Here is a 25,745-nt window from a genome sequence, read left to right as displayed (position 1 = left end):
GCGCGGGCAGAATGAATGAATGAAAGGCAACTTCTTCCGGTCAGCTCGGATCTGAAAAGGCGCTGGTCTGGCTGCATTTCCTGCACGTGTGTGTGTGTGTGTGTGTGTGTGTTCATATCTCTTGAGGCCGGGAGTTTAAAAGTTACGCAGTTCGTACAGGTATGGAGCTGTGCTCATTTCTTTCCGAGCCCCCAAATCTTCCTCCTGATGGTGGGTCCGCCTATGGGAGGGTCTAGGAGAATCGTCCCCACCCAAAAAGAAATGACTTGCAGCAGGAAAAAAAAAAAAAAAAAAATATATATATATATATATATATTAAAAATGCTTTGAATTTCGCTCGGCCCCGTAGGTAATGGGATGGGGTGGCTGAAGGAAGAGGAAGGGTCGCCCGTGGGCAAGAGGGGGGCGGGGAGCAGGAGTTGAGCTGGGGGTCATCTTTTGGGGTGCCAAGCCCCAGGGGCTTTCGCGCCAGCTTGCTCTTGCTTGCATTTCCGTGCCTCCCACTGAGGCCAGCCGTGCAAATCTGCACCTCTTCCCCCACCCCCTCCTCCTCTCTCCTCCTCCTCCTCTCCTCCTCCTCCTCTCTCCCTGCCCCGCCATCTCCGGGATGCGCCCTCCGCTTGCAACTCAGCCTCCAAAAGTCAGCTCTGCACACAACTCCCCGGCGGTGGCGGCGGCGGCGGCGGCGCCTGCGTGCAGAGGCGCACTCGTGACCCAACAACAAAACAGCGATGCCAGGGCGCTAACGGCGCCCGGTGCCTCCGGGGCGCCCTCCCCGCCCCAAACCTCTCCGGGCCGCCGCCCCCGCTCCCCCCACTCCCCCCGCCCCCGCCCCGGGTCCCAGGCCGAGTGCCGCCCCCCCTCCCCTCTTCCCCTTCCCCAACCCCGAGCCCGGCCGCGGGCTCCGAGCGCGATCGGCAACAATGTTTACGTTCCGGGGATTATGACGTCGACGCCCCCCCCCCCCCCGCCCCTACAACTGCTGAAAATGGTTTCCTAGGACTTTGCAAACGGATCCGCTTAAGTGTTGGTGCAAAACTTTGCAGACCTCGGCTGCTCTGACTTTGCTTTATTTATTTATTTTTATTTTTTTCGGGGATTTGTTTTCTTTGGTCTCCTCTCCTTACCCCCCTCCGCCAAAATGCAGGGGGCAGGAGTGTTGACAATTAATTGGTGAACTCTCCTAAAAAAATGGAGGCAGAGAAAGACTCTGGAAGAAGATTGGTGTGTAGCTTTCCCCCTCTCCCCCCAACCCCCCCATCTGTATCTGGCATAGGATAGATCTATTTTTGTTGCTGTTGTTGTTGTTGCTGTTTCTTGCTGTCTTTTCCTTTCCTTTTTCTGTTTTGCAAGAGGACCGGAAAAAAAATATATATATAATAAATTGCATGCAAAAGGAAGCCAGCAGCTTACTCCTCCAGTCCCTTGTGAGGCTCAGCGTCTCAGACACTTCAGGGGCGAGGTGGTGGCGGGGAAAAGGCGGAGAAGGGGAGCTGCGCGGGCTTGGGGTGCGCCCGGGATCCGGGGGGCTGCGGGATCGGGCGCCGGGCGCCGGCGGGAGGAGGAGGCAGAGGATGCGGGGAGGGACGGGGGAGTCTCCTTAGGAAGTGAGTGTGCGCGCGCGCTTATGGGGCGATGAGGCAGCTGCTGGTGCGTTTTGGGGTCTCGGGATGGTGGGAGCTTTGTGGCGGGCGGGCTGCCTCTCTCCCACTCCAGCCCAGAGCCCCCCCTTCCCACCTCTTCTCCTTGCACCGGAGGGCGGTCGGCGGGGGCAGCTGGGGTCTCAGTCCTTTCATTTCGGCTTCCCAGCTTTCCCGGTAGGTCGGGGGCGGCTCCAGGCTCAGCAATGCCGCCGCCGCCGGCCCCGGTTCCGGCTTCCCGGCTCCGCCGCCGCGGCCGCCGGGCTGCTGTGAGCGCCGAGCCGGGCGCCGCCGGGCTCCACCCGGGGCCTAGCAACGCCCCGCCGGCCCGGGCGCCGAGCCCCCCTCGCCGGTTACATAACCAGGCTCCCTCCCGGCTGAGTGGGCAAGACTCATCCCCTCTCGGGGGTGGGGGTAGGGGGGCAAGGGAGAACCCCCAGATGTCCCTTCCACGGCCTCCAAAGATGCCGGAGGGGAATGCCCTGTGTGTGTAGGGCGCAGGCAGGCAGACCCTGGGGGTGCGGCCCCTCTCCTGATCCCCGTTTCCAGCATCTTGGGCATCTGCGCCAAGTTGCTCGGGTGGGTGGCAGCGGTGGGGTGCAGGGGGCGCGCGGCTTCTGCACCTGTTGGAGCCAGGCCCCTTGGGGAGAGGCGACACCCCCCCCAGGACCCCCCAGTAACGTCCCCGGGGCTCTCTCTGGCTTGGGTGTCCTCCCGCAGCGCCCGATTGACCGCCAGCGGTACGACGAGAACGAGGACGTGTCGGACGTGGAGGAGATCGTGAGCGCCCGCGGCTTCAGCCTGGAGGAGAAGCTGCGCAGCCCGCTGTACCAGGGGGACTTCGTGCTCGCCATGGAGGGCAAAGGTGAGGCCCCCGCCCCGCGCCCTCCGCGCCGCGGGCCGCGCGCACGTGGGGAGGGAGCTGCCGGCGGCCCGGTTCGTATTTCGCGCCCGCGTCCCCCGTTCCAGGGGATCCGGTGACGACACGAGGCCGAGCACTTGGGGGGGTGGGGTAGGGGGGGTGGCAAGAGAGGAGGGCGGGGGACGAGAACCGGGGCCGGCCGTGGGCCTAGGCCCGGCCCGCGCCCACCTCCAGCCCCAGGGTGGGCAGAGGCAGGGGTCCGGCCGGCAGAGGGACCTGGGGACGGACGAATGGACGGACGGATGGGCGGACACAGGGGAGGCGGGTGCGCCGCGGGCTGCCCCTCCCGGAGCCGGCCCGGCTCCTTGCACGCTGCCCGGCTGGGGCGAGGCCCCCCCCGCCCCCCAAAGCCTGAAGCCTCCCAAACCCTGGCTATAGCCCGTTAGGAACTGGCGCTGGGGGCGCTCAGGGAGCATTGAACGAGGGGCCTCCTCAGGCCTGGGGTCTACGGAACCCCATCACCTGGGAGGGGGGGGGGCTGTGCCAGATTGGAGCAGGGTTCCGGTGGACTCCCCAAGGTGTTGGGCGGAGCCCCCACTTAAGCCCGAGGCCTCTGGCCCTGCAGCCCTGACAGTTTGAAGTGGGGACTGGGGGTGCGGGAGTGACAACCCTCTGTCTCATGGCTGAGCTCCCTGCTCCCTGGCCCTTTAAACAGAAGACTTGGGGCAACCCCTCTAGGATATGGGGTGTCTTCTGGGGCCTGACACCTTGAGAACTCTGGCCCTCTTGAGAGCCCTGCCAGTTTAAAGCAGAAGTTGGGGAAGCCTCTAGGATTTTGGGGTGCCCCCCAGCCTGGTACCAGGAAGGTGTCTGGCTGAGGATGCCCTCTGGGCGTTGGGGTGATGCTCTGGTTTGGGTCTGAGGCCTCCAGAGGCCCTGTGGGGTCGGTATTGTGAAGGTGTCCTTGCCTCTGCCCTCCCGGGGTTTGTGAGTTTGTCCGCCCCCTTCAGAGATCCAAGTTCCTTTTCTATCACTCCGTGTCCACGTTGTTTGTCCCCCATCCCCCCTCCCCCCTGGAAACCCGTTCCATCCGTCCCTCAGTGAGCTGATAGCTGAGATGCCTCCCGCCCCCCAGGTTCCGCTTGAGTGGCTTGCCTGTGGGGTTAGCCTCTGGAGAGACTGTCCAGGCTTTGCATTTTGAAGTTTCTCTTTTGTGCCCGCAGTTTCCTGGGGCGCTGGGCTTCCGTAGGAAGGGGGAGTTGCAGGGCGGGGTGGGGGTGGGCAGGAATGTCTGCAGCCCGCCTGGTTTTCCTGGGCATCTTTGCAACCCAGGAGCCATTCTCAACTTCATTTGAATTTCCTTAGCACAAATGGGATTTTAATTCCTCTCCTTTCTCCCCTGCCCCTGGCTCTGAGGAGCCGGCCGATCTATGAGGAAACAGTATGCAAACTCTTCCCAGCCATTTATTTGTGAGGCACTCTCTGGCCGGGGTCTCTGGCCTGTTGGAGGTGGGTGTCCCCAAAGGGGGCAAGGGTTCCAGCAAATGCAGAGAGATGCCTTGAATCTGCTGTCCAAGCGCCTCTCAAAGGAGAGGGCCCTAGGGTTTCGGTAGTTCATTCAGATCTGGCCCCCGAAACGCAGGGGGGAGGAGCTGCGGGACAGAAGGCGCCCTTAGCCTGGATTCAAAATAGAAGCTGCTTAAACTTCTCTGCCTTTAAATCCTTAGGAATCCCCATTCACTCCGAGCCCCTGGGGATCTGAGCTGCTAAGGTCAGGGCTTTCCCCTGCTCCGGTTTTGTTCTCTCCCTCGCCGCCGAGCTGAGCCGCCGTGGCCTCCTCCCCCTCTGAGTGGCCCCGGCGAACCGTCTCCCTGGGGCAGGCGCTCCTGTGACCCAGAGCCCTTCTGCCCCCCTTCCCATGGGCCAGGGGGGCCCCGGGCCCCTGCGGGTTGCTTCCCTGCCCCGAGGATGTGGGGATGGGAGAGTTTATCTCAGCCTCCCTCACTTCCAGAGCTGGGGTGAGGATCTGGGGGTCTGAACTAGGCGAACCCCAGATGGAAAACTGCTGTGAATGTTCTCGGGGTCTCTCCGTGTCCCCGTCGTACAGCCTTCGCCTGGGGAGCATCCCTCTGGCTCTCCAGTGGGAGCCAGCGTTGCGATGCTGCAGCAGAATTTCACTGTGAAGGCAACAAAGCGGTGCCCGGTTCCCTGGTTATTTTGGCACCGAGTACACAGTTTCCAGGGAAACAGACTCCCCCCCCCTCCCCTTCACTATACAGCATATTACAATAAGACCTTCCCCGATGCTCAGCGACAATGAGAATCCTCCTCCCAGCCTACTCTCTGGGCCTTCAGATCCTCCCAGGTGGCGTTCTTCAATTTCGCAGGCCCTTTGCTTTCTGAGCTCCGCTGGGGATGAGCTGCTCTGTCCCTCTTTCTCAGCAACGAGCCAGGGCTCCCGTGTGGGGCTCTTTCATGAGGCTCCCTCCCCGTCCCTCGCCATCCGTGAGCTATTCATTGACAAGTTCTGACCCATGGGGCATGCCGGGAATGATTGAGTAGGCAGAGGAGCTGATAGTTGGCATGGCTTCTCCCAGACTTTGCTTAATCCATTTCCCTGTCATTTTTCCAGGAGCTGGTGTCTGCCTCTAGGGTAACCCCTGCCCCTTCCTCCATCATTTTTTTTTTTTTTCTTCTTCTCCTAACCAGTTGCCTGTGGTTCTTTTGCTCCTTCATGACTTCACCAGCTTGTTTTAATTCCAATATCCAAACAGATTTCAACTATGAGTACGTGCAGAGAGAAGCTCTCAGGGTTCCCTTGATATTTCGAGAGAAGGATGGACTGGGAATTAAGTAAGTTGCTGCTGAAACGAATTGCTCCCCCCGCTCCTCACCCCGGTCTCTCCCTCCCTAACACAGTTTCTATACCTTGGGATGGATTTCTCGTAGCATTTGCTCCATCCATCTTTCATCACAAGGAAGGCTCTTTCTTCATTATCTGGGGGGTATAGTATCTCTTTGTTCAAGACCTGACAAAGGGGGAAAAAATCTCTCTAAAGATTGGTCTTTTTCAGAGAAGTCGGGAAAAGAGGATGTAGGGTGCTCAGACAGTGTTGACTTGTCCCCCTGAACCACCCCAGTTAACATACAGCGACTTCCTTAAAGAGAGTGTGCCTCCTGCCCCCAAAAAGGGAACTGAGGCAGGGCCTGGACTGGGAAGGATTGGCCAGCCGCTAGGCCCCAGGCAGGGCACCTGGGTACATCTCTCTCTCTCTCTCTCTCTCTCTCTTTTTTAAATATATTTTTTTAATTGATTTTTCACAGAGAGGAAGAGAGAGGGATAGACAGTTAGAAACATCGATGAGAGAGAATCATCGATCCGCTGCCTCTTGCACACCCCCTACTGGGGATGTGCCCGCAACCAAGGCACATGCCCTTGCCCGGAACCGAACCCGGGACCCTTCAGTCCGCAGGCTGACGCTCCATCCACTGAGCCAAACCGGTCCCGGCTCTCTCTCTCTCTCCCTCTCTCCTCTCTCTCTCTTTTTTTTTTTTTTTAAATATGTTTTTATTGATTACTAGAGAGAGAGGAAGGAAGAGGGATAGAAACATCAGTGATAGACTGACTCCTGCACAACCCCCTCTGGGGGAATCCAGCCCACAACCCAGGCCTGTGCCCTGACTGGGAATCAAACCGGTGACTGATCCATGGTTTGGTGCTCACCCGCCGCGCCACACCAGCTGGGCACTGGCTACATGCTTCTACTCAGACGGTCACTGCGTGGGAATCGGTCTGTTTAAAAGGGTTCCTAGGACACTAGGCCCCTGTCTTCCCCTTTCCGAGCCTGCCCAGCACCTGCCTCCTCACTGGGATTGTTTGGTTTACTCTCTCCTGGAGACCTGTCAGAGCTCCAGGCGCGGAGACACCTGGGAGGCGGCCTGGAAGAACAGGTTTCCGCCCGCCCTTGGGGCAGGGGTGGGGAGGAGGCTGAGGGTGTCATCTCAGCCTGCTGCCCTCTCCAGCAGGAAGCTACAGCTACCAGACTTGCTCAAGCCTCTCATTCCTATGGATAGACATGAAACCTGCAGCATCATTGTTAATTAATAGTGAATGTCACCATAATCATCATCGCCCTCTTGCATTATCCCTGAAGTTGCCCACACTCTAAGCTTAGAGGGGTCCCTTCCACTCTCATTATGCAGAATATTTTTTAGAGGGAGACACACAGAGAGGGGCACCCACAGTAAAAGAAACAGGTGTTTGAATGACCAGCTCTGGCTCTGACCCTTGACACTACCCTCAGACGTCCCTGGGAAAGTGGTTATTCCCTCGTTTCTATAGCAATGAGAGTTCGGGAGTCAGGGAGAGAGTGCAGGCTTGGTTTGCCCATTGGTATGAGGAAGGGGCTGGTCAATCACCCTCCCCCTGGATTATCTCAGTTTGGGTTCCCCAAATGAGAGCAAGGACCCAGCCGGGGTGGCTCAGTGGTTGAGCGTCAACCTATGAAATCAGGAAGTCACGGTTTGATTCCCAGGCAGGCAGTGTGGGGAATGCAGGAAACAGCCGATCAATGATTCTCTCTCATCATTGATGTTTCTGTCTCTCTCCCTTCCTTGCTGAGATCAGTAAAAAAATATTTTTAAAAAATGAGAGCAAGCTCTAGCCCGTTTGGCTTAGTGCAGTGGTCGGCAAACTTTGGCTCTCGAGCCGAGGTTTGCTGCTCTGTTGACTAATGAGTTTGCCGACCACTGGCTCAGTGGATAGAGCATTGGCCTGTAGACTAAATGGTCCCGGGTTTGATTTCCAGCAAGGCCACATACCTGGGTTGCGAGCTCAATCCCCAGCAGGTGGCATACAGGAGGCAGCCAATCAATGATTGTCTCTCATCATTGATGTTTCTCTCTCTCTCTCTCTCTCTCTCTCTCTCTCTCTCTCTCTTTCTCTTCTCCCTCTCTGTTCCTCTCTAAAATCAATAAAAAATTTTTTAAAAAATGAGAACAAGTTCCCTTGCCCCCAGAATTGGGTTGAACTCTCTGGTTTCAGGCTTCTCATCAACGTCTGCTCCTCATTTTCTAGGATGCCTGACCCTGACTTCACAGTCCGAGATGTCAAACTCCTAGTGGGTAAGTTGCTTGCTGTGTGTGGCTCCGCGTGGCTGAAGTAGGGAGGGGGGGAAAGGGAAGGTGGCCTGACCAGCTGCCTGCTTAGGTTTTAACTGCCTCTGACAACAAAGTCCCTGCGGGAGGAGGCAGGAGCAGGTGTGAGCTGCACCCGAGTCATCGTGGGGAACAGGTCAGATTGCAAAGTCCTGAGAAGCTGGATCCGAGGGCGTTTGCCAGCTTGCAGTTTGACGAGGTTGAGTTGGACCCTAGCCTCCAGCTTGGGTGTCAGCGACCCAACCTTAGATCTCTCCTCTGAGTTTGCTGAGGAGTTGCAGGGTCACTTTCGGCAGGCTTTATGACCCCTGGGAGACTTTCAGACTTTCCAGAGGAGGGATTGTTCTTTCTTTCCTGCTTCCTCGGGGCTCCAGGCCGGCCTGGGGCAGGCTGGCCACTGATTGCCCAGCACATGCCGATGAGTGCCCTGAGCACCTGTGGGGTGGCTGCTCACGGAGAGCTCCCGGCTCCCGCTAGACCAGGCGGCAGGTGGCATTTCAGATCTCACAGGAAGTCGTTCGATAAGTCCATCCTTTCCAAACAGTGTTTCTCAAGTAGCTCCTACATGGCAGGCAAGTTCAGAGCTGTAGGAAAGTTCATGACAGAGAAGATCACCGCCTCATGGCTGGAGTGATGGGCAATAAAGAAGTCAACAGTTTTTTGTTTGTTTTTTAATAACTTTTATGGACATTTTTCAGAAGTCAACTGTTTTTAAAAATATGTATCATTTACCCTGACCAGTTTGGCTCAGTGGATAGAGCGCCGGCCTGCGAACTCGAGGGTCTCAGGTTCTATTCCAGTCAAGGGCATGTATCTTGGTTATGGGCACATCCCCAGTGCGGGGTGTGCAGGAAGCAGCTGATCAATGTTTCTCTCACGTTGATGTTTCTAACTATCCCTCTTCCTTCCTTTCTGTAAAAAAATCAATAAAATATATTTAAAAAATATATGTATCATTTGAAGGGTGACAAAGGCTAAGGAGAAGTAAATCAGAGTAATGAGATGAAGCATGATGGTGCTTCTTTAAAATTTTTAAAAATTTATTAATTTTAGTAAGAGAGAGATTGATTTGTTGTGCTGTTTATTTATGCATTCATTGGTTGTTTTTTGTACGTGCCCTGACTGGGGATATTGGAACGATGCTTTAACCAACTGAGCTACCTGGCCAGGGCCTATATGATGGTGTTGTAGGTTGGGGGGTATTCATGGAGGGCCTGGGTAATGGTGGTGTGAGGACATTTGGACAGAGATCTGACTGATGAGAAGCCAGCTGTGGGAAAGAACTTTCTAGACTGTAGGATGAGCAAAGGCAAAGGTCAGGAAGTGTGGGTGGAACAGAAAGAGCGAGGGGGAACGTAGCATGAGAAGAGAGAGATCACAGGGTCAGATTCATATAGGGTCAAACATTTTTCTAAATATTGAGATAAAATCTCCATACCATAAAAGTTGGAGTGTGCAATCCAGTGGCTTGCAGGATATCCACAGTGTTGTGCAGCCATCACCACAACCTTATTTCAGAACATTTCTGTCCCCCACAAAATAAGCCCTGTACCTCCCAATTCCTCTCTGCCTCTGCTTTTTGCCTCTATGGGTTTATCTATTTGGACATCTCATATGAGTGGAATCATATAATATGTGTTCCTTTGTGTCCGGCTTCTTTCTCTGAGCATCGTGTTGTCACGGTACATAAACATTGTAGCTGATGTCCGTACTTACTCCTTTTCATGACTGAGTAATATTCCATTGTATGAACGGACCACCTTTTGTTTGTCCATTCCTCAGTTGGTGGGCATGTTGGTTATTTCTCGTTCTTAGCTATTATGATTAATGCTTCCATGAATATTCATGTACAAGTGTTGTTTGGACAAACAGTTTTCTTTCTCTTGGGTATTTAGCTAAGAATGGAATTGCTGGGTCATTCGGTAACTATATTTAACCTTCTGAGAAACTGCCAGACTGTTTTTCAAAGCAGCTGCACCATTTTACATTCCTATTGGCAAAGCATGAGGGTTCCAATTTCTCCACATCTTCGCCAACACTTGTCAGTGTCTGTCTTTTTGATGAGAGCCATCCTAGAGGGTGTGAAGTGGTGTGATCTGCTTGAAGTTTTGAAAGAGCCCACTCTGTGGGCTGCGTGGAGGATGAAGACAGCTGACCAGTGGGTGTGTCAGATAATCCAGCGTGAATAATTGATCCCAGAGTGTGTCATCTGACACTCAGAAGGGAGGCCGGATCAGCTGGAAGGAGATGGCAATGATGACAGAAGGATCTCGGTTAATTGGCAAGGGCTTGCTCAAAGGACAGATTTTTATATAGGGGGGATTAATGGTGATGGGGAAAAATAAACAACAACAAATAGATTTTTTTAAAAAGCAGGGATTCCAGAAGTGCTAAAGGAAGTGAAGATCAGGGCAAAAGGGAGCAAACTTCTTAACTCTGGGATGATGGGATGATGGACCCCATGAATCAAGTCTTGGCCCAGGCAACCCCCTCTGGTGCCTCACCCCAGCCCCAGCCTTTGCTGTTAAACAGCCCTGGCTTGAGGCCCCACTCTGGTAGTTGATGGGTGATTTGGGGAAAGCTACTTAACCTCCCTAAGCCTCGATTTCCTTATCTGGGAAGTGATGCTAATCGGCTAATCGCAGAATCTGCCTCAAGGAAGGACCCTCTGTAAGAATGAATGCATAGTACTCAGAATTATGCTGGATGAGGAGTGCTCAACTAATAGTCCCTGTTACTCTTTTTTTTTTTTTTTTTTTTTTTTTTTTTTTTTAATATTTCTTTATTAATAGATTTCAGAGAGAAAGGGAGAGGGAGAGAGAGAGAGCAACACATCAATGATGAGAGAGAATCATTGATCATCTGTCTCCAGCACATCCCCCACTGGGGATCGAGCCCACAATCCAGGCATGTGCCCTTGGCTGGAATCGAACCTGGGACCTCTCAGTCTGCAGGCCAATGCTCTATCCACTGAGTAAAACCAGCTAGGGCCCCCATTATTCTTTATTATAAATGCAGGGCATTGCGCAGATGAGATGCTCTTTATATGAACAAGGATTAAAGCCAGATTCTCAAACCTGGGGTTCAGGCAACATCATTGTCTTACTGACATGGCTTTTGGCCCTTTTGAGGGATTTTCAAATCCTTGGCGGTTTCATGATGGTTTGGTGTGTCCAGGCCGCCTTTTCCCCCGCGAGCCTCATTCTTCTCTTTGTGGAAGCAAACCAATGGTCCCTGTGCCCTTGCCAGCTCTTGGAAAGCCTAGGCTGGCAAAGAAGGCAGGACTAGTCATACCTGCACAGTCTCTCTTGGCATTTCTGTGATGATCAAACAATTGGTGAATATCAAAGTGCTTTGTAAAGCTATATTATAGTGAGCTCGGCCGCCGGGAGGGAGGCCTGTAATTGTGGTTAGCATGGGGTGTTATTATGCCCATCTCAGTGCGCACACACATCCAGAGAGCGGCAATGGGGCACCTCTGTCATCGCAACGGAAGGGGTAAGTGTCACTCCAGCTGGCCTACGCAAAACAGAATGAGTTTCAAGGGGTGCCTTCTAGGTCCGTCTTGATCTAGGTGTTCCAAGAAGATCTCCAGAAGTTGATGCAAATTTTTCCTTCCTGCTTCCTCTTTCTTTCTGCTTCATTCTTTGGCAAGCTTTTCCCCACGTGGTGGCAACGTTGGGGACCCAGCAGCTCACAGGCTTCCGTCCTACCAGCTCAGGGTCCTCCTCCCCAACCTCTCGGTCAGTCATTTCATCAGATGTCTCTAGATGGGCTCTGATGGGCTTAGCACACCCCACCAGCAGAACCGCAGGCACTAAGCACTCTCCAGGGTTGCCGGGCAATAGGAACATGCCCCACCACACATGGGAGGTCTGCTTTGGGGTGGTGTATGGGGGAGGCCAGACCACCCCTCCCAGACAGTATGGGATCTCAGTCTCTGTCTTCCAGCCTCCTGCCCCCTCCCCAGGTCACTGAGGACTGAGATGGCCTATAGCAATGGGGTCTTGCATATTATCTCTTTCTGACTGGGAACCATGACTTCCTGGTTCATAGGTCAACGCTCAACCACTGAGCCACACCAGCTGAGTGCATATTATCTCTCTCTCTTTTTAAAAAAAATATATTTTATTGATTTTTTACAGAAAGGAAGGGAGAGATCGTTAGAAACATCAATGAGAGAGAGTCATTGATCAGCTGCTTCTTGCATGCCCCCTACTGGGGATGTGCCCGCAACCAAGGCACATGCCCTTGACAGGAATCGAACCTGGGACCTTTCAGTCTGCAGGCCGACGCTCTATCCACTGAGCCAAACCGGCTTCAGCTATCTCTCTTTTTTTCCCCCTAGTCCCGACCACTTTATATGATCTCTTTATTGTATTTCTCTCTACTGAGGATGCCCAAGCCAACTGATGCTTTCTCTGGCCCATTTTCTTCAAAAAATTTCAGGATAAATCACCTCATTCAATATTCATTTATTCTTTTTTTTTTTTCATGGTTTCTTGTTCATGTCGATGACCTGAATCATGAGAATACAACTGAGAAGGGCTGATTCCGCTTTACAGGGTTCCCAGGAACAGCAGGTTTTGGGGGGCTGGCTATCCCTAAACTCTTCTCAGCGCACCATCCCCATTAAGGCAGAGCCACCCTCTTCCCAGGGAGGTCTCAGTGCTGCGGGGCCCTAAACGTGCTCTCTTCATTTTTAATTATAGAAATAATCACCTACTATCTTTTATTAGATGTTTACCATATGACCTCATTTGGTCCTCACCAATAATCATATAAATTAAGTGCTGCTGTTCACTGTTCCAGATGGGGGATCTGGGGCTCAGAGGGAACCAGCCACACAGATGGTGGGCAGTGAAGCCAGGCCCTCGCCCTAGCCAGCTCTAGGTGTTTCCAAAGCCCATGCGTTTGCTTTTATGTTTACAAAATGCTTTCCGTGACTGAAAGTCACTAGGGCAGGTCTTTCTCTCTCCACTTTCCAGATGAGGAAACTGAGGCCCAGCAAGGCTCAGGGATATACCCAAGGCCTCACTGCTGGGAATCAGAGTGGGATTTGACCCCCGGCCAGTGCTCTTGCTTCTGTGAAAGACTCCCAAGGAGAGAATTTAAAAAAACAACAATCCAGCCTGGCTGGTGTGACTCAGTGGCTGAGCACCGACCTATGGACCAGGAGGTCCCAGTTTGATTCCCAGTCGGGGCACATGTCCGGGATGCAGGTTCGATCCCCAGTGTGGGGCCTGAGGCAGCCAATCAATGATTCTCTCTCTCATCATTGATGTTTCTTACTTAAAAAAAATATATATTTTTAGTATATTTAAAAAATATATACTTTCAGGGAGGAAAGGAGAGGAAGAGATAGAAACATCAATGATGAGAGAGTCATTGATTGGCTGCCCCCTGCACGCCCCCTACTGGGGAACGAGCACACAACCTAGGCATGTGCCCTTGACCGGAATCAAACCTGGGACCTTTCAGTCCACAGGCCGACACTCTATCCACTGAGCCACATTGGTTAGGGCTCTTGTTTTGTTTTGTTTTTTTAAATATATTTTTTATTGATTTTAGAGAGGAAGGGAAAGGGAGGAACATCAATGATGAATCATTAATCTGCTGCCTCCTGCATGCCCCCTACTGGGGATTAAGCCCACAACCCAGGTATGTGCCCTATCCTGGAACTGAACAGTGACCTCCTGGTTCATAGGTTAATGTTCAACCTGAGCCACCCCGGCTGGGCTCATCATTGATGTTTCTATCTCTCTCTCTTTCCCCCTCTCCCTTCCTCTTTGAACTTAAAAATAATAATAATAATAATAATAATAATAATAATAATTTTATATATATATATATATATATGTGTGTGTGTGTGTGTGTGTGTGTTTAAAAGCACTGCAAAAGAAATCAGAAATTTGAGAACAATAGAGAAGTTTCCAGAACCATGAAGAGGGCCAGTTGCGTGCAGTCTCTGAAAAGCAGGCTGGGGGAAGTTTGGGGTCAGGGCCCACGTGTGCTTCCTATTAGTGTTCAAGGTCACCTTGAAGCCTCTCCCCGGCTCTGAGCCCGTGACTCTTAGAACTGACTGATGGAGCCTTCAAAGTGGGGCCAGGGGGCCACGGATTAATTCCTGCAGCTGGAATTGGTTGGGTGTGTGTGTAGCCTGTGAGCCCAGAAACCAATGAGACTGGGAGCAGGGGAGGGGAGGAGGAGGGGAGAGAGAGACAGGGGGTTGAGCGGTTGGCCTACTTAGAAACGCCAGTGGAAAATTTCTCCTGGAACCCACTCCCAGCACTGTGGGCCCCTTCCTTGCAGGCTCCAAAGAGCAGCTTGTTCCCGTCACCTGTTCCCAAAGCTTGGAGGACCGCATTCCATGTTAGCACTGATCTGTCCCTTTTGTCCCCACGGGCATTTGCTGGGCTTCCTGCTCAGAGACAGGGCACTTGTACCCGGCTCTCCTTTGCCACCCGGAGCAGAGCTGACTGGGAACCTGAGAAGCCGGAGTGCCAGTTCCTTAATCCCCCAGCTCAGACCGAAAGAGACTGGCAGGCCCCGCGTGTCCCCAGTGACTCCTCTGGGTCTCTTCTGCCTCCTACCTCCCCCCGTTTCACATTTAAGGGATCTGATCTGGGGATTTAAGAACTGGGCTAAAAGTCAGCGCGGCTGCCCTGGACGAGGACCCACAAATGACCTAACGCGGTGGTTTTCAAAGGGGAAATCCCGAGAATCTGGATGTGAATTCTGAGCACCCCCGCCCCCTCCTACCCACTTCAGCCCGAGCTCTTGTTTTTTTTTATGCATTTGGCTCTTGTCGAAGCTTCTGTTTGAAGAAGAAAGAGTTTTGTGGCAACTGAAAATAAAATGTAAAGGTCAACTACTTCCTGTCTTCACACGCCAGGCAGTTGAGGCCTAGAGCAAGGGGCAAGTCGGGGTGCCTGGGACTGAAACTCAGTCCAGGGCTCTTGGCACTGTCCCCAGGTGCCCTGGTCACACCCACTCCTCATTCCGTGACCACCTGTGGGCTTTCACTCACCGAGAAACAAGGCAGGCACCTGTGAGAATAAAAAAGCTGGAACAGGCTGGCGCGGCTCAGTAGTTAGGGTGTTACCAAAGGGTCCCCGGAACTCTAGATGCAATTGGCTGGTTGCTGTGCCCACCTGTGTGCCTACCCACATGCAGGCACTGCTCAGAAGTGTTGCATGTTTCTGTGAGCCCAGAAACCAGTGAGACTGGGAGCAGGGGAGGGGAGGAAGAGGGGAGAAAGAGACAGTCCCAGGACAGCCTCATGGGCTTGGCTACCACGTTTGCCTTGGTGTAAGTAACTGATCCTCCGAGAAGCTAAGGGGCCCAGCTGAGGTTTGAACCCAGGAAGTCTTTGCTTACTCACTGCATTGTGTCGCTAGGGGCAGCTGAGCTCTGGGCCTTCGGTGCTGATTTGCTCTAACCTCTAGGGGTGTGCCTGCCAGCAAACCCTCTTCCCAGGCAGGCGTGACCTTGAGCAAGGTTAGGGAGGAGAGGCGGGGAGGCGGGAGGCTGGCAGAGCCGTAAGGATTTGGGGGGGCCTGTTCTGCCCCCCACCTCCCAGACTCTTAACAGCGGGCTCTCTGCCAGGTGGGCTTTCCAGAAAAGCTGAGCAGAGCCCACCTGTTCCCAGGAGCCCTGGTGAGGAGCCAGCATGGCCAAGAGCAACCAGAATTTCCAGCAAAGTTCAGGGATGCCCCCTGGTGGATCTGCACTCCCAGCGCAGAAATAATGCTCTTCTCCCAGCCTTCCCAGGATCCCTGGGCGCCTGGGGCCAGCCCCTGAAGGAGGCCAGATCGCCTTTCAGGCTCAGCTCCTGATTCAGTGTTGCATAGGATGGGCTGGGGATGGGTTGGGCGGGGGTGAGCATTCTATAGAATTGGGTTCAAATCCCACCTCTGCTGCTCGCTAACTGGGCATTTTGGGACAAGTTAGTTATCCAAGTCTCAGTGTCTCCTCCATCAAATGGGTATAATTGAAGTTCCACCTCGCAGAACTTTTATCTTAATTAACTTAAGATAACCTGTGTAGAGAGGTTGCCTGTGCTGGCATGCTCATTAAATATTAACTATTCCAATTAGTAGAAAGAGTATGTTCTGGGGCAGTGGTTGGCAAACTCATTAGTCAACAGAGCCAAATAACAACAGTACAACGATTGAAATTTCTTTTTTTTTTTTTTTTTAAATATATTTTATTGATTTTTCACAGAGAGGAAGAGAGAGGGATAGAGAGTCAGAAACATCCATGAGAGAGAATCATCGACCAGCTGCCTCCTGCAACCCCCTTACCGGGGATGTGCCCGCAACCAAAGTACATGCCCTTGACCGGAATCGAACCTGGGACCTCTCAGTCCGCAGACCGACGCTCTACCACTGAGCCAAACCAGTGCCGGCTGAAATTTCTTTTGAGAGCCAAATTTTTTAAACTTGAACTTCTTCTAACGCCACTTCTTCAAAATAGACTCGCCCAGGCCATGGTATTTTGTGGAAGAGCCACACTCAAGGGGCCAAAGAGCCGCATGTGGCTTGTGAGCCGCAGTTTGCCGACCAGGGTTCTGGGGCAACTTGAGCCAATCACATCCGTCTCCAGACCTTGGTTCCCTCATTAGTAAGACAGGAACAGTCCTAATTAGTTTCTGGGGTGGTTGTGAAAACTAGATGTTGAATGCAAAAGATAGTAACCCCCAAGTTCTTTTACGTGCTTAAGGCATTACTCTTTTTTATTATTTTATTTTATTTTATTTTAAAATATATTTTATTGACTTTTTACAGAGAGGAAGAGAGAGGGATAGAGTTAGAAATATCAATGAGAGATAATCATTGATCAGCTGTCTCTTGCACACACCCCACTTTGGGATGTGCCCACAACCAAGGTACATGTCCCTGACCGGAATCGAACCTGGGACCCTTCAGTCCGCAGGCCGACGCTCTATCCATTGAGCCAAACCGGTTTCGGCATATTACTCTTTTTAAAAAAATATTCCTATTGATTTTTACAGAGAGAGGGAGAGAGAAAGAGAAACATCTATTTGAGAGTGGAACATGGATGGGCTGCTTCCTGCACGCCCCCAGGTGGGGATTGAACCTGCCACATGGACATGAGCCCTGACTGGGAATTGAACCTGCAGCCTTCCAGTTGACAACGCCCAATCAACTGAGCCACACCGGGGCTTAAGGCATTACTTTTATTATTCCCTTTCAACCAGGTGAAAGGCACTACAGATTTATTCAACAAACACTGACTACAGGCCTGTCATGGGCCAGACTGTGTGCAGAGAGCTGTGTTTGCAGCAGTGAACAGATGGGAATAATATGCACATCAGAGTGTAAGCTCCATGAGGGTTTTTGTCTAGTTCAAGGGTCTGTAAACATTCTCTGTAAAAAGCCAGAGAGTAAGTAGTATGTATTTCAGGCTGTGCCCGGCCGTTGCAGCTCGGGAACAGTTGGAGATATGTGAATCAATGCGTGGGGGACTGTGTGCCCATAAAACTCCATATAGGGATCCAGAAATTTGAATTTCATCTAATTTTCACATCACAAAATATGATTGATTGTGGGCCACACAGGAATCATTGGCCGGCCCATTTATTGCTTAGATTAGTCTAAATTCTCGGGGTAGCTCTGAACATGGTTTTTCTCTTCTGGTTGTCACATTTCTAAGTCTTCATAGACCGTATGTTTGTCACAGCCAACAGTGGGCTTCTCATTGCAGTGCTAGCAGACAGGAGGTATGAGCTTTTGCCCTAAAGCCACATGAAGTTGGCAGTCTGCTTTGTCTCTTTCTCCCCTTCAAAGTATGCCCATTTAGCTTCAGTTGTGGCTTCTGCCTTGGCTGGGATTCCCATTTTACAGATGGGGAAGTAGAGTCCCTGGAAGGGTCATAATTTCCTTAGGGTTTGTGGCCAGTGGTGGCCCCAGGGCTAGCAGCAGTGGCCCTGTCTCCTAATTCAGAGCTTGTCCCCCTCTCTCCTGGAACTCGCTGCTAAGGAGGGGCATGCACTCTCTGGAGTTCCGTCATTCATGGGAGAAGGCACGTGTAACATGCTGTGCAGGACAGCCTGCATTCATTGTTTATGTGTTCCATAATAAACTGGGTGCCAAGTTCCCTAGATACATGGGGTAAAGATGTGGACTAGAGCCCTAACCGGTTTGGCTCAGTGGATAGAACGTCGTCTTGCAGAGTGAAAGGTCCCAGGTTCGATTCCGGTCAAGGGCATGTATCTTGGTTGCGGGCACATCCCCAGTAGGAGTGTGTGATAGGCAGCTGATTCATGTTTTTCTCTCATTGATGTTTTTAACTCTCTATCCCTCTCCCTTACTCTCTGTAAAAAGTCAATAAAATATATTTTTTAAAAATAAAAAATATGTGAACAAGACAGATAAGACTCCTGCCCTCGCGATGATTGCCGAGTAGTAGGGAAGAAAGCAGACAAAGAAACGAATTTAAGAATTGTGATTTGGCCGAATCTGGTTTGGCTCAGTGGTAGAGCGTCAGTCTGCGGACTGAAAAGTCCCAGGTTCGATTCCGGTCAAGGGCATGTACCTTGGTTGCGGGCACATCCCCGGTAGGGGGTGTGCAAGAGGCAGCTGGTCGATGTTTCTCTCTCATTGACATTTCTAGCTCTCTATCTCTCTCTCCCTTTCTCTGTTAAAAATCAATAAAATATATTAAAAAAAAAATAAAGAAAGAAAGAAAAGAAAAAAAAAAGAATTGTGATTCGTGCCAGGGAGTCACAGAGGGACCCATTCATTTATGGACCAGACACAGTGCCGAGAACTTCTGCAATCATCGTCTGGTTTAATCCTCACAACCAGCTAATGAGGAGAGATGGCAGGATGAAGACATGGCTGTTCAGAGAAGTGAAGTAATGTTCTTGGCCTCACAGACCAGGCAGGGGGACCACTGAACACTTAATTATCTGTTTAAGTCCTGTCCTTAAATAGACAGGAAGGCCTTGAGTGCCATGCCAAGGATTATTTAGTTGGCCGTGGGGAACCCTCTCTGATGGGTTTAAGCAAAGAGAAGAGTGTCCATGGTCTGTCTTAAAAGCTCATACTGGCAGCGGTATGGAGGGGGGGGGGTCGGTGTAGATGGAAGACAGCAGCAATGGTGGACTGGACTAGAGAGGAGTGGTGGTGGTGGAGGAAGCAGATGGATTGGAAAGATTCCCTAAGGGCTATGGACATGGCGTGGGGGGGAGGCATTTGGGGGGGGTGGACCCTGGAGGAGGAGGAGGTTGTGTTTTATGGGGTTCCCAAGTAGGATCTGGCCCCCAGGCGGCAGGAGCTACCAGCGTGTGGATTCTGCCCCCAGGCAGCCGGCGGCTGGTGGACGTGATGGATGTGAACACTCAGAAGGGCACGGAGATGAGCATGTCCCAGTTTGTGCGATACTACGAGACGCCGGAGGCTCAGCGGGACAAGCTGTACAACGTCATCAGCCTGGAGTTCAGCCACACCAAGCTGGAGCACCTGGTCAAGCGTCCCACTGTGGTAGGTAGGCCCCTGGCCGCGGTTTCCTCCGGACACCCTCCACCTCCTGTCCTCGCCCTGCTCCCTGCAGGCCTGGGGGATGGTGAGGGGAATGCTGGGGACAGGAGGAAGGGGCTGGGTGATTTGGGAGCCCAGCAAGTGCTGATGGGGTCTGGCTTTCAGGTAGACCTGGTGGACTGGGTGGACAACATGTGGCCGCAGCACTTGAAGGAGAAGCAGATGGAAGCCACCAACGCCATTGCAGAGATGAAGTACCCGAAAGTGAAGAAGTAAGACTGCTCGGTGGCAGCGGGAACTGGGAGGGGTGACTCCCAGCTGGGAGGGATGGGGGGCCGGAAGAGAGCCGCCAGAGATGCCACAGCGCCGATGAGGCGGGAGGGATGGTGTGGGCAGGTTGGCATCTTGCTTCCCTGGAATCCAGAGGGTCTGCGTCCTGCTCTGGGGCTGCAGTCTCCTTCCAGATGGTCCTCTGGCCTCGCGGCCAGCTGTCCCCAGGGGGTGTGATCTGAGGAGGAGGAAGGTAATGGGAACTGACTCTGTTGCCCATGTGTATGTGCATGTGCATGCGTTCACACACACGAGTGTGTGTGTGTGTGTGTATGTGTTTGTGTGCACACACTTATCAAGTCTTTGTCAACTCAGAGTGGGCGTTTTCAAGGAGACTGGCGCCCCATAAACACTGCTTTTGCTGAGGGTGAGGAGGGTCCGAGTGTCCTCCTGCTTCTGGCTGTTGAGAGCAGGGCCTCTGATCCAGAAGAACCTTTTGCACAGCCCGGGAGCCACTTCTTCACCAGGCGCCCTGTAGACATTCCTCTAAGTGGGAGGCTGGCCCTGGGGAGGTGCCGGCATTCGGTTGCAGGGACCTCACTACATGCACCGTGACCAGCAAGTCATGGGACTGATGGCTCACCACGGGCAGAGACACCTCTCCCTGCCCGATGGAGCGTTTGAGTAATGAACCCTTGGGAGGAGGAAGCCACCCGGGGGCTTCCAAAACGGGAAGCAGACGCTGGCTGTCCCAGGCAGGGCTGCTGCTCTGGGTTTCCTGGAAGAATTGGCTTTGGTGGCCCGAATCCATTAGTATCTCTCTGCTCAGCTCGGCTGCCAGGAGTACCCCCAGGAGCTTCGAGGCTGTGGACTTTTCATTCATCCTGTCCTTTATTCGGTGCACACTGAATGCAGACTCGGTGCCAGGCTTTGTAAGGGAGGCCAGCCTGCTGGCCTTGGGCTTCTCAAGGTTTTGCTTTCAAGCTCGCTCTCTCTCTCTCTCTCTCTCTCTCTCTCTCTCTCTTTCTCTTTAATTACTTCTCTGGCATTTCCCCTCCCCTCAAAGCTGAAGCCCCGTACACTCCTTGGATCTGGGCCCCATCAAAGGTCAGTTTGCTCAAGGAGCCCCTGGGTCAGGGAAGTAAAACGACGGACAAGACAAATACCCCCCCGTCCCCCCTGCTGCCGAAACCGGTTTGGCTCAATGGATAGAGCGTCGGCTTGGGGACTGAAAGGTCCTGGGTTCGATTCCGGTCAAGGGCATGTACCTTGGTTGCAGGCATATTCCCAGTAGAGGGTGTGCAAGAGGCAGCTGATCGATGACTCTCTCTCATCGATGTTTCTAACTCTCTATCTCTCTCCCTTCCTCTCTGTACAAAATCAATAAAAAAAAAAAAATAAAAAAAAAAAAGACAAAACCCCCTGCCTTCTGGGGACACGCCACGGAAACAAGGGTGAAGGTGCAGAGCCCATGCCCGAGAGGGAAGCAGTCCAGGGAGGAACCCCTTTGGGCTGGTGGCTCTGGGAAGTCCTCTCAGAGGGGACTCCAATCCCCGGCTTTAAAGGACAGAGGCGATGGGAGGGACGGGGGCAGCGATGGAGGTAGGGAAGTGCCAAGGGCCTGGAAGGAATCATGAGGGTCAAGCCTGAGGAAAGCGTGTGGGACTCAGAGATCAGGTAGAGGCAGATCTCTGCTCATTGATTGATTGATTGATTATTCATTCATTCAGCATGAGTACTGAGCACTAATTGGTGCTGGCACTGGGAATGCAGCCGGGAGAAAATCCATGAGCTTCCTGCCCTCCTGGAGCTAACAGTCTGTATGCTCACCCGGAGACAGACATTAGTCCAATAACAGAGAAACAAGCGGAAACTCGCAGCTGTGATGAGACCACAAGGCAGGAATCCACAGAGCTAAGGGAGCATGTAGCAGGGGATCCCCCGGTCCAGACAGCATCCCCGAGCTGGGGTCTGAAGGGAAAGGGGTTATTTGGGTGAAGAGGCTTTGGAAGAGCTTTCCTGGCTGTGCAAAGCCCGGGTGGCAGGGCGGGGCAGGGGAGGACCCTAGGAAGGATGGCAGTGGGGCTGGGGATTGGCTGCAGGATGCTGGTGGCGGTGGCGTGCACCAGGGTGAACAGTCCCTGATGCACCGTAGTGTGGGGTCTGTATTTCTCCTAAGAGCAGTGGGAAACCTCCCTGAGATTTTAAGTGGAAAGGGATGGGTTCAGAGTTGCATTCTGCAAATTCTCCTGCTGCTGTGTGAGTTGGAGGAGGTGGAGATAGAAGAATATGAGGAACCACTGCATCGTCTAGACAAGGGCGAAGGATGGGCCAGGGGCAGGAGAGCAGAGAACAAACTGGACATGCAGGAAGGTAAAATAGACACAGTGGGTGACACACAGGTTTACCTGTGTATGTGCAAGAGTTTATTCTTGTATTATTATTATTTATCAATTTTTGTATTATTTATTCGCATTACAACTGTAAACCTACTTTTGTCCACCCTGGTATACTTCAGTGACTTGATGTCTACCTTGCTTCCCTGAGATATTGAGGGAAGGATTTCACTTGATTAAAAGATTCCTCTCCGTAAATACCTTGAGAATTCTATCCAATTACAAAAAAAAAAAAAAAAAAAAAGTTTTCCACGTGTCTCCCACCCATTGGCTAGGTCAGTGATCAGCAAACCGTGGCTCTCAAGCCACATGGAGCTCTTTGGCCCCTTGAGTGTGGCTCTTCCACAAAATACCACGTGCGGGCGCGCATGTCCAGTGCAATTGAAACTTCGTGGCCCATGCGCAGAAGAGGGTTTTCTGCCTGGGCGAGCCTATTTTGAAGTGCCGTTAGAATACTCAAGGGGCCAAAGAGCCGCATGTGGCTCGCGAGCCTCGGTTTGCCGACCACTGGGCTAGATGGTGTGCCAAGTAGATTGACGAGTAAACTCGGTCCGTGGCTGAGGAAACTCCTAGAGGATTTGAACCTTGTTAGGAAAGAAATTGTCTCCTTGGAACTAGTCCATTGGTTGGTCGGAAAAGAACGCTGATTCCAGTTAATAAGCAAGGTAAGATCCCAGGACGGTGAAGTCCCCTGGCACCGTGGAACGGTTGTGCGGGATGCAATGGGAGTGACACCGTTTCTGGGAATCACAGAGCTTTCGTGCTGGAGGTGCCGGGAGCGTGGAGACAGCTGACGGGCCACCGGATTGGAGGGCTTGCAGGAGGGGAGAGGGAAGTGTTACGAACCATCACTGCTGTCTCCCCGGATCCAGACTCGTGCTGCTCAGCCATGAGGGGTTAGGGATTGTGGTGGGTTTTGGCTGAGATACTTAAGGCCGGGATTGGTGACAGTTGTCGAGGGGGTAGTTACAGGTGTGTGGGAGACAGAAGATTTGTGCAGAGTATATTAGTCGATTAGTTCTCTATTGCTGCATTTATTGACTGTCAATTATGTGCAAGACGCTATCTGTTCTAAGTAAGTAGTCGGTGGGCTCCCTGTGCTCACAGAGCTTATCGTCTGGTGGGAAGAAGACACAGACAAGCAGAGTAATGTAACTTAGGTGACAAGTGTCATGAAAAACAAAGGGGAAGGAGGGTGACTGGGTGGACTGGATGAATATCGGTTGTACCATGCATTTCTGCCATTGCTTTCCCCTCCACCTCTACCCTGTAGTATAGTTTTTTTTGTTTTTGTTTTGGTTGTGATTTTTTTTAAAGTACTGTTTGCTGTATAGAATTGTCTGGGAAAATTCTTTATGATCATATAAACAGTAATGATTATTTGGGAGTATCTTTGTATTAGCTGGTTATTGCTGCCTTGCAGATTACCCTCAAAATTCAAAACTTAAAAAAAAAAAAAATATTAGCCTGGCTGGTGTGGCTCAGTAGTTGACTTGTCCACCCATGAACCAAGAGGTCACTGGTTGGATTCCCAGTCAGGGCACATGCCTGGGTTTCAGGCTCCATCTCCAGTGAGGGTGCAGGAGAAAGTCAATCAATGATTCTCTCTCATCGTTGATGTTTCTATCTCTTTCTCCCTTTCCTTTCCTCTCTGAAATCAACAAAAATATATTTTAAAATATATATTTAAAAATCTTAGCAGGTTAAGCCGAAACCGGTTTGGCTCACTGGATAGAGCGTCAGCCTGTGGACTCAAAGGTCCCAGGTTTGATTCCGGTCAAGGGCATGTATCTTGGTTGTGGCACATTCCCAGTAGGGGGCGTGCAAGAGGCAGCTGATTGATGACTCTCATGGATGTTTCTAACTCTCTATCTCTCTCCCTTCCTCTCTGTAAAAAATAAATAAAATATATATTTTAAAAAATCACTTAAAAAAATCTTAGCAGGTTAAAACAATAAACATCACCTCACAGCCTGTGCAGGTCAGGAATCCGGAAGTGCCTTACTGGTGTGCTTCTGGCTTGGATCTCTCATCAGCTCCTGTGAAGACAGCCCTGGGCTGCCATCATCTGAAGGCTTGACTGGGGCTGGGGAACCCGCTTCCACCATGGTACCCTCGCAGGGCTGTTGGCAGGAGGCCTCAGCTCCTCACCATGTAGGCCTCTCAGCGGGGTTGCTTGAGTATCCTGGTGACATGGCAGCTGGTCCCCCAGAGGGAGCAGTTCGAGAGAGCGAGTGTGCCTTGTGAGGCCTAATTTTGGAAGTTGCATACTGTTTATTTCTGCAACTTTTATTCTATTAATTAAAAGTGAGTCACCACATCTAGCCCACATTCAAGGGAAGGGGACTATGCTCTGCCTCCGAAAGGGAGGCGTATCAAAGGATTTGTGGGCATGTTTTAAAGACTCCACCATGTCCTAGGTCAGTGATTTTCAACCCTTTTTTCATCACGCGGCACAAATAAACTAATTACTAAAATTCTGAGGCACACAAAAAAATGTGTTTTTTGCCAATCTGACAAAAAAAAAAAAAAAAAGATATAATTTTGATTCATTCACACCAGATGGCTATTGGTGCGTTGGGTGTTGTCGTTTTTTATTCATCTGACAGTCTAAGGGAAAAGAGGTCAGGTATTGCATGTTTTAAAAATTCTTGCCACACACCAGTGTACCTCTGGTGGCACAGTGGTTGAAAATCACTGTCTTATGTGTATGACATGGGCATATACCCTTTTCACTTTATTATTTTTAAAAATATATATTTTATTGATTTTTAATCAGCTTAACAATAACCCACAACCTTCGGACCAACTTGTTTTATTGATTTTTATAGAGAGGAAGGAAGAGGGATAGAGAGCTAGAAACGTCGATGAGAGAGAAACATTGACCAGCTGCCTCTTGCACACCCCCTACTGGGGATGTGCCCGCAGCCAAGGTACATGCCCTTGACTGGAATCGAACCCGGGACCCTTCAGTCCGCAGGCCAATGCTCTATGCATTGAGCCAAACCGGTTTCAGCTACCCTTTTCACTTTAGACTTCTAGGTATTATAACACATTCCAGAAGGAAATGAGCAAGTCTCTTCCTTTGTCACCTGCTAATGGAACACACAGGACTGGCAAAAATGAGGTTTGCTGGAGTAATGGAGGTAGACTAAAAGTCCAGCAAAATGGGATCCTGAATAATTGAGAGTTGACTGCATTTTTCTCCCCATGTCCTTTCTGGGGTGGCGGGAAGAACTGGGGAAGTTTGGGGGTGCATACCTGAAACAGAGAGGATAAAAACGGGCATAGGATAAGCCAGTTTCAGGGGCTGCCTCTGCCATTTGGATGACCATGGCAAGTCTTTGGTCTTCTCTTAGAGACTCGGTTTTCTCCCCTGTGAAGTGGGGATCCCCTAGCCCCTGCCTCCATCCCCCCCGTGGGGAAGACTGAGCCTGCAGTGGATGTGAAACGTGGATGGGACAAGATGCGAATGCATGTGGCCTCCGGCAGCACCCGGGGCTCCAGTGGCCATTGGAATTCCTGCATCTTCTGCTTTTCCATCTCTCCCTCACATTTGCGTAGGGCTTTAAAAATAAGAGTGAATCCTCACGCGAGGATATGTTTCTTATTGATTTTAGAAAGAGGAAGGGGAAAGAGAGAGAGAGAAACATTGATCTGTTGCCTTTTGTACCTGCCTTAATTGGGGATTGAACCTGATACCCAGGCATGTGACTGACCAGGAATCAAACTGGCAACCTTTTGGTACACCCTCTGCTTTTCTTTCCTTTTTTTCCTTTTTTCCTTTTTTCTGGGAGCGCCAGCATCTGCTTTTTCAATTCACAGGACAACTCTCAACCAACTGAGCCACTCGGGTCAGACTCTAGGCCCTGATTTGACCCATGAGGGCCACTAGAGGTCCCCTGACTAGTTC

General features: G+C 51.6%; 1 protein-coding gene across 8 annotated transcripts in view; it reads left to right on the top strand.

Annotated features, from left to right (window-relative positions):
* The window catches only part of KDM2B (lysine demethylase 2B), a 92,082-nt gene continuing 66,337 nt past the window's right edge, over positions 1–25,745 (top strand). For 2 of the 8 annotated variants that reach the window (XM_084867986.1, XM_084867991.1), the window contains exons 1-6: positions 1,558–1,650; positions 2,361–2,505; positions 5,277–5,355; positions 7,580–7,626; positions 18,991–19,173; positions 19,336–19,438. In XM_084867986.1, coding sequence (XP_084724112.1) covers positions 1,636–1,650; positions 2,361–2,505; positions 5,277–5,355; positions 7,580–7,626; positions 18,991–19,173; positions 19,336–19,438 — 572 coding nt within the window. In that variant the 5' untranslated portion in view covers positions 1,558–1,635. The other 6 variants (XM_084867988.1, XM_084867985.1, XM_084867987.1 and 3 more) reach the window with 5 other exon arrangements.

The sequence above is a fragment of the Pipistrellus hanaki genome (assembly GCF_964339955.1).
Source record: "Pipistrellus hanaki genome assembly, chromosome: 19".
Lineage (NCBI taxonomy): Eukaryota > Metazoa > Chordata > Mammalia > Chiroptera > Vespertilionidae > Pipistrellus > Pipistrellus hanaki.
This window is presented reverse-complemented; position numbering and strand designations above follow the sequence as displayed.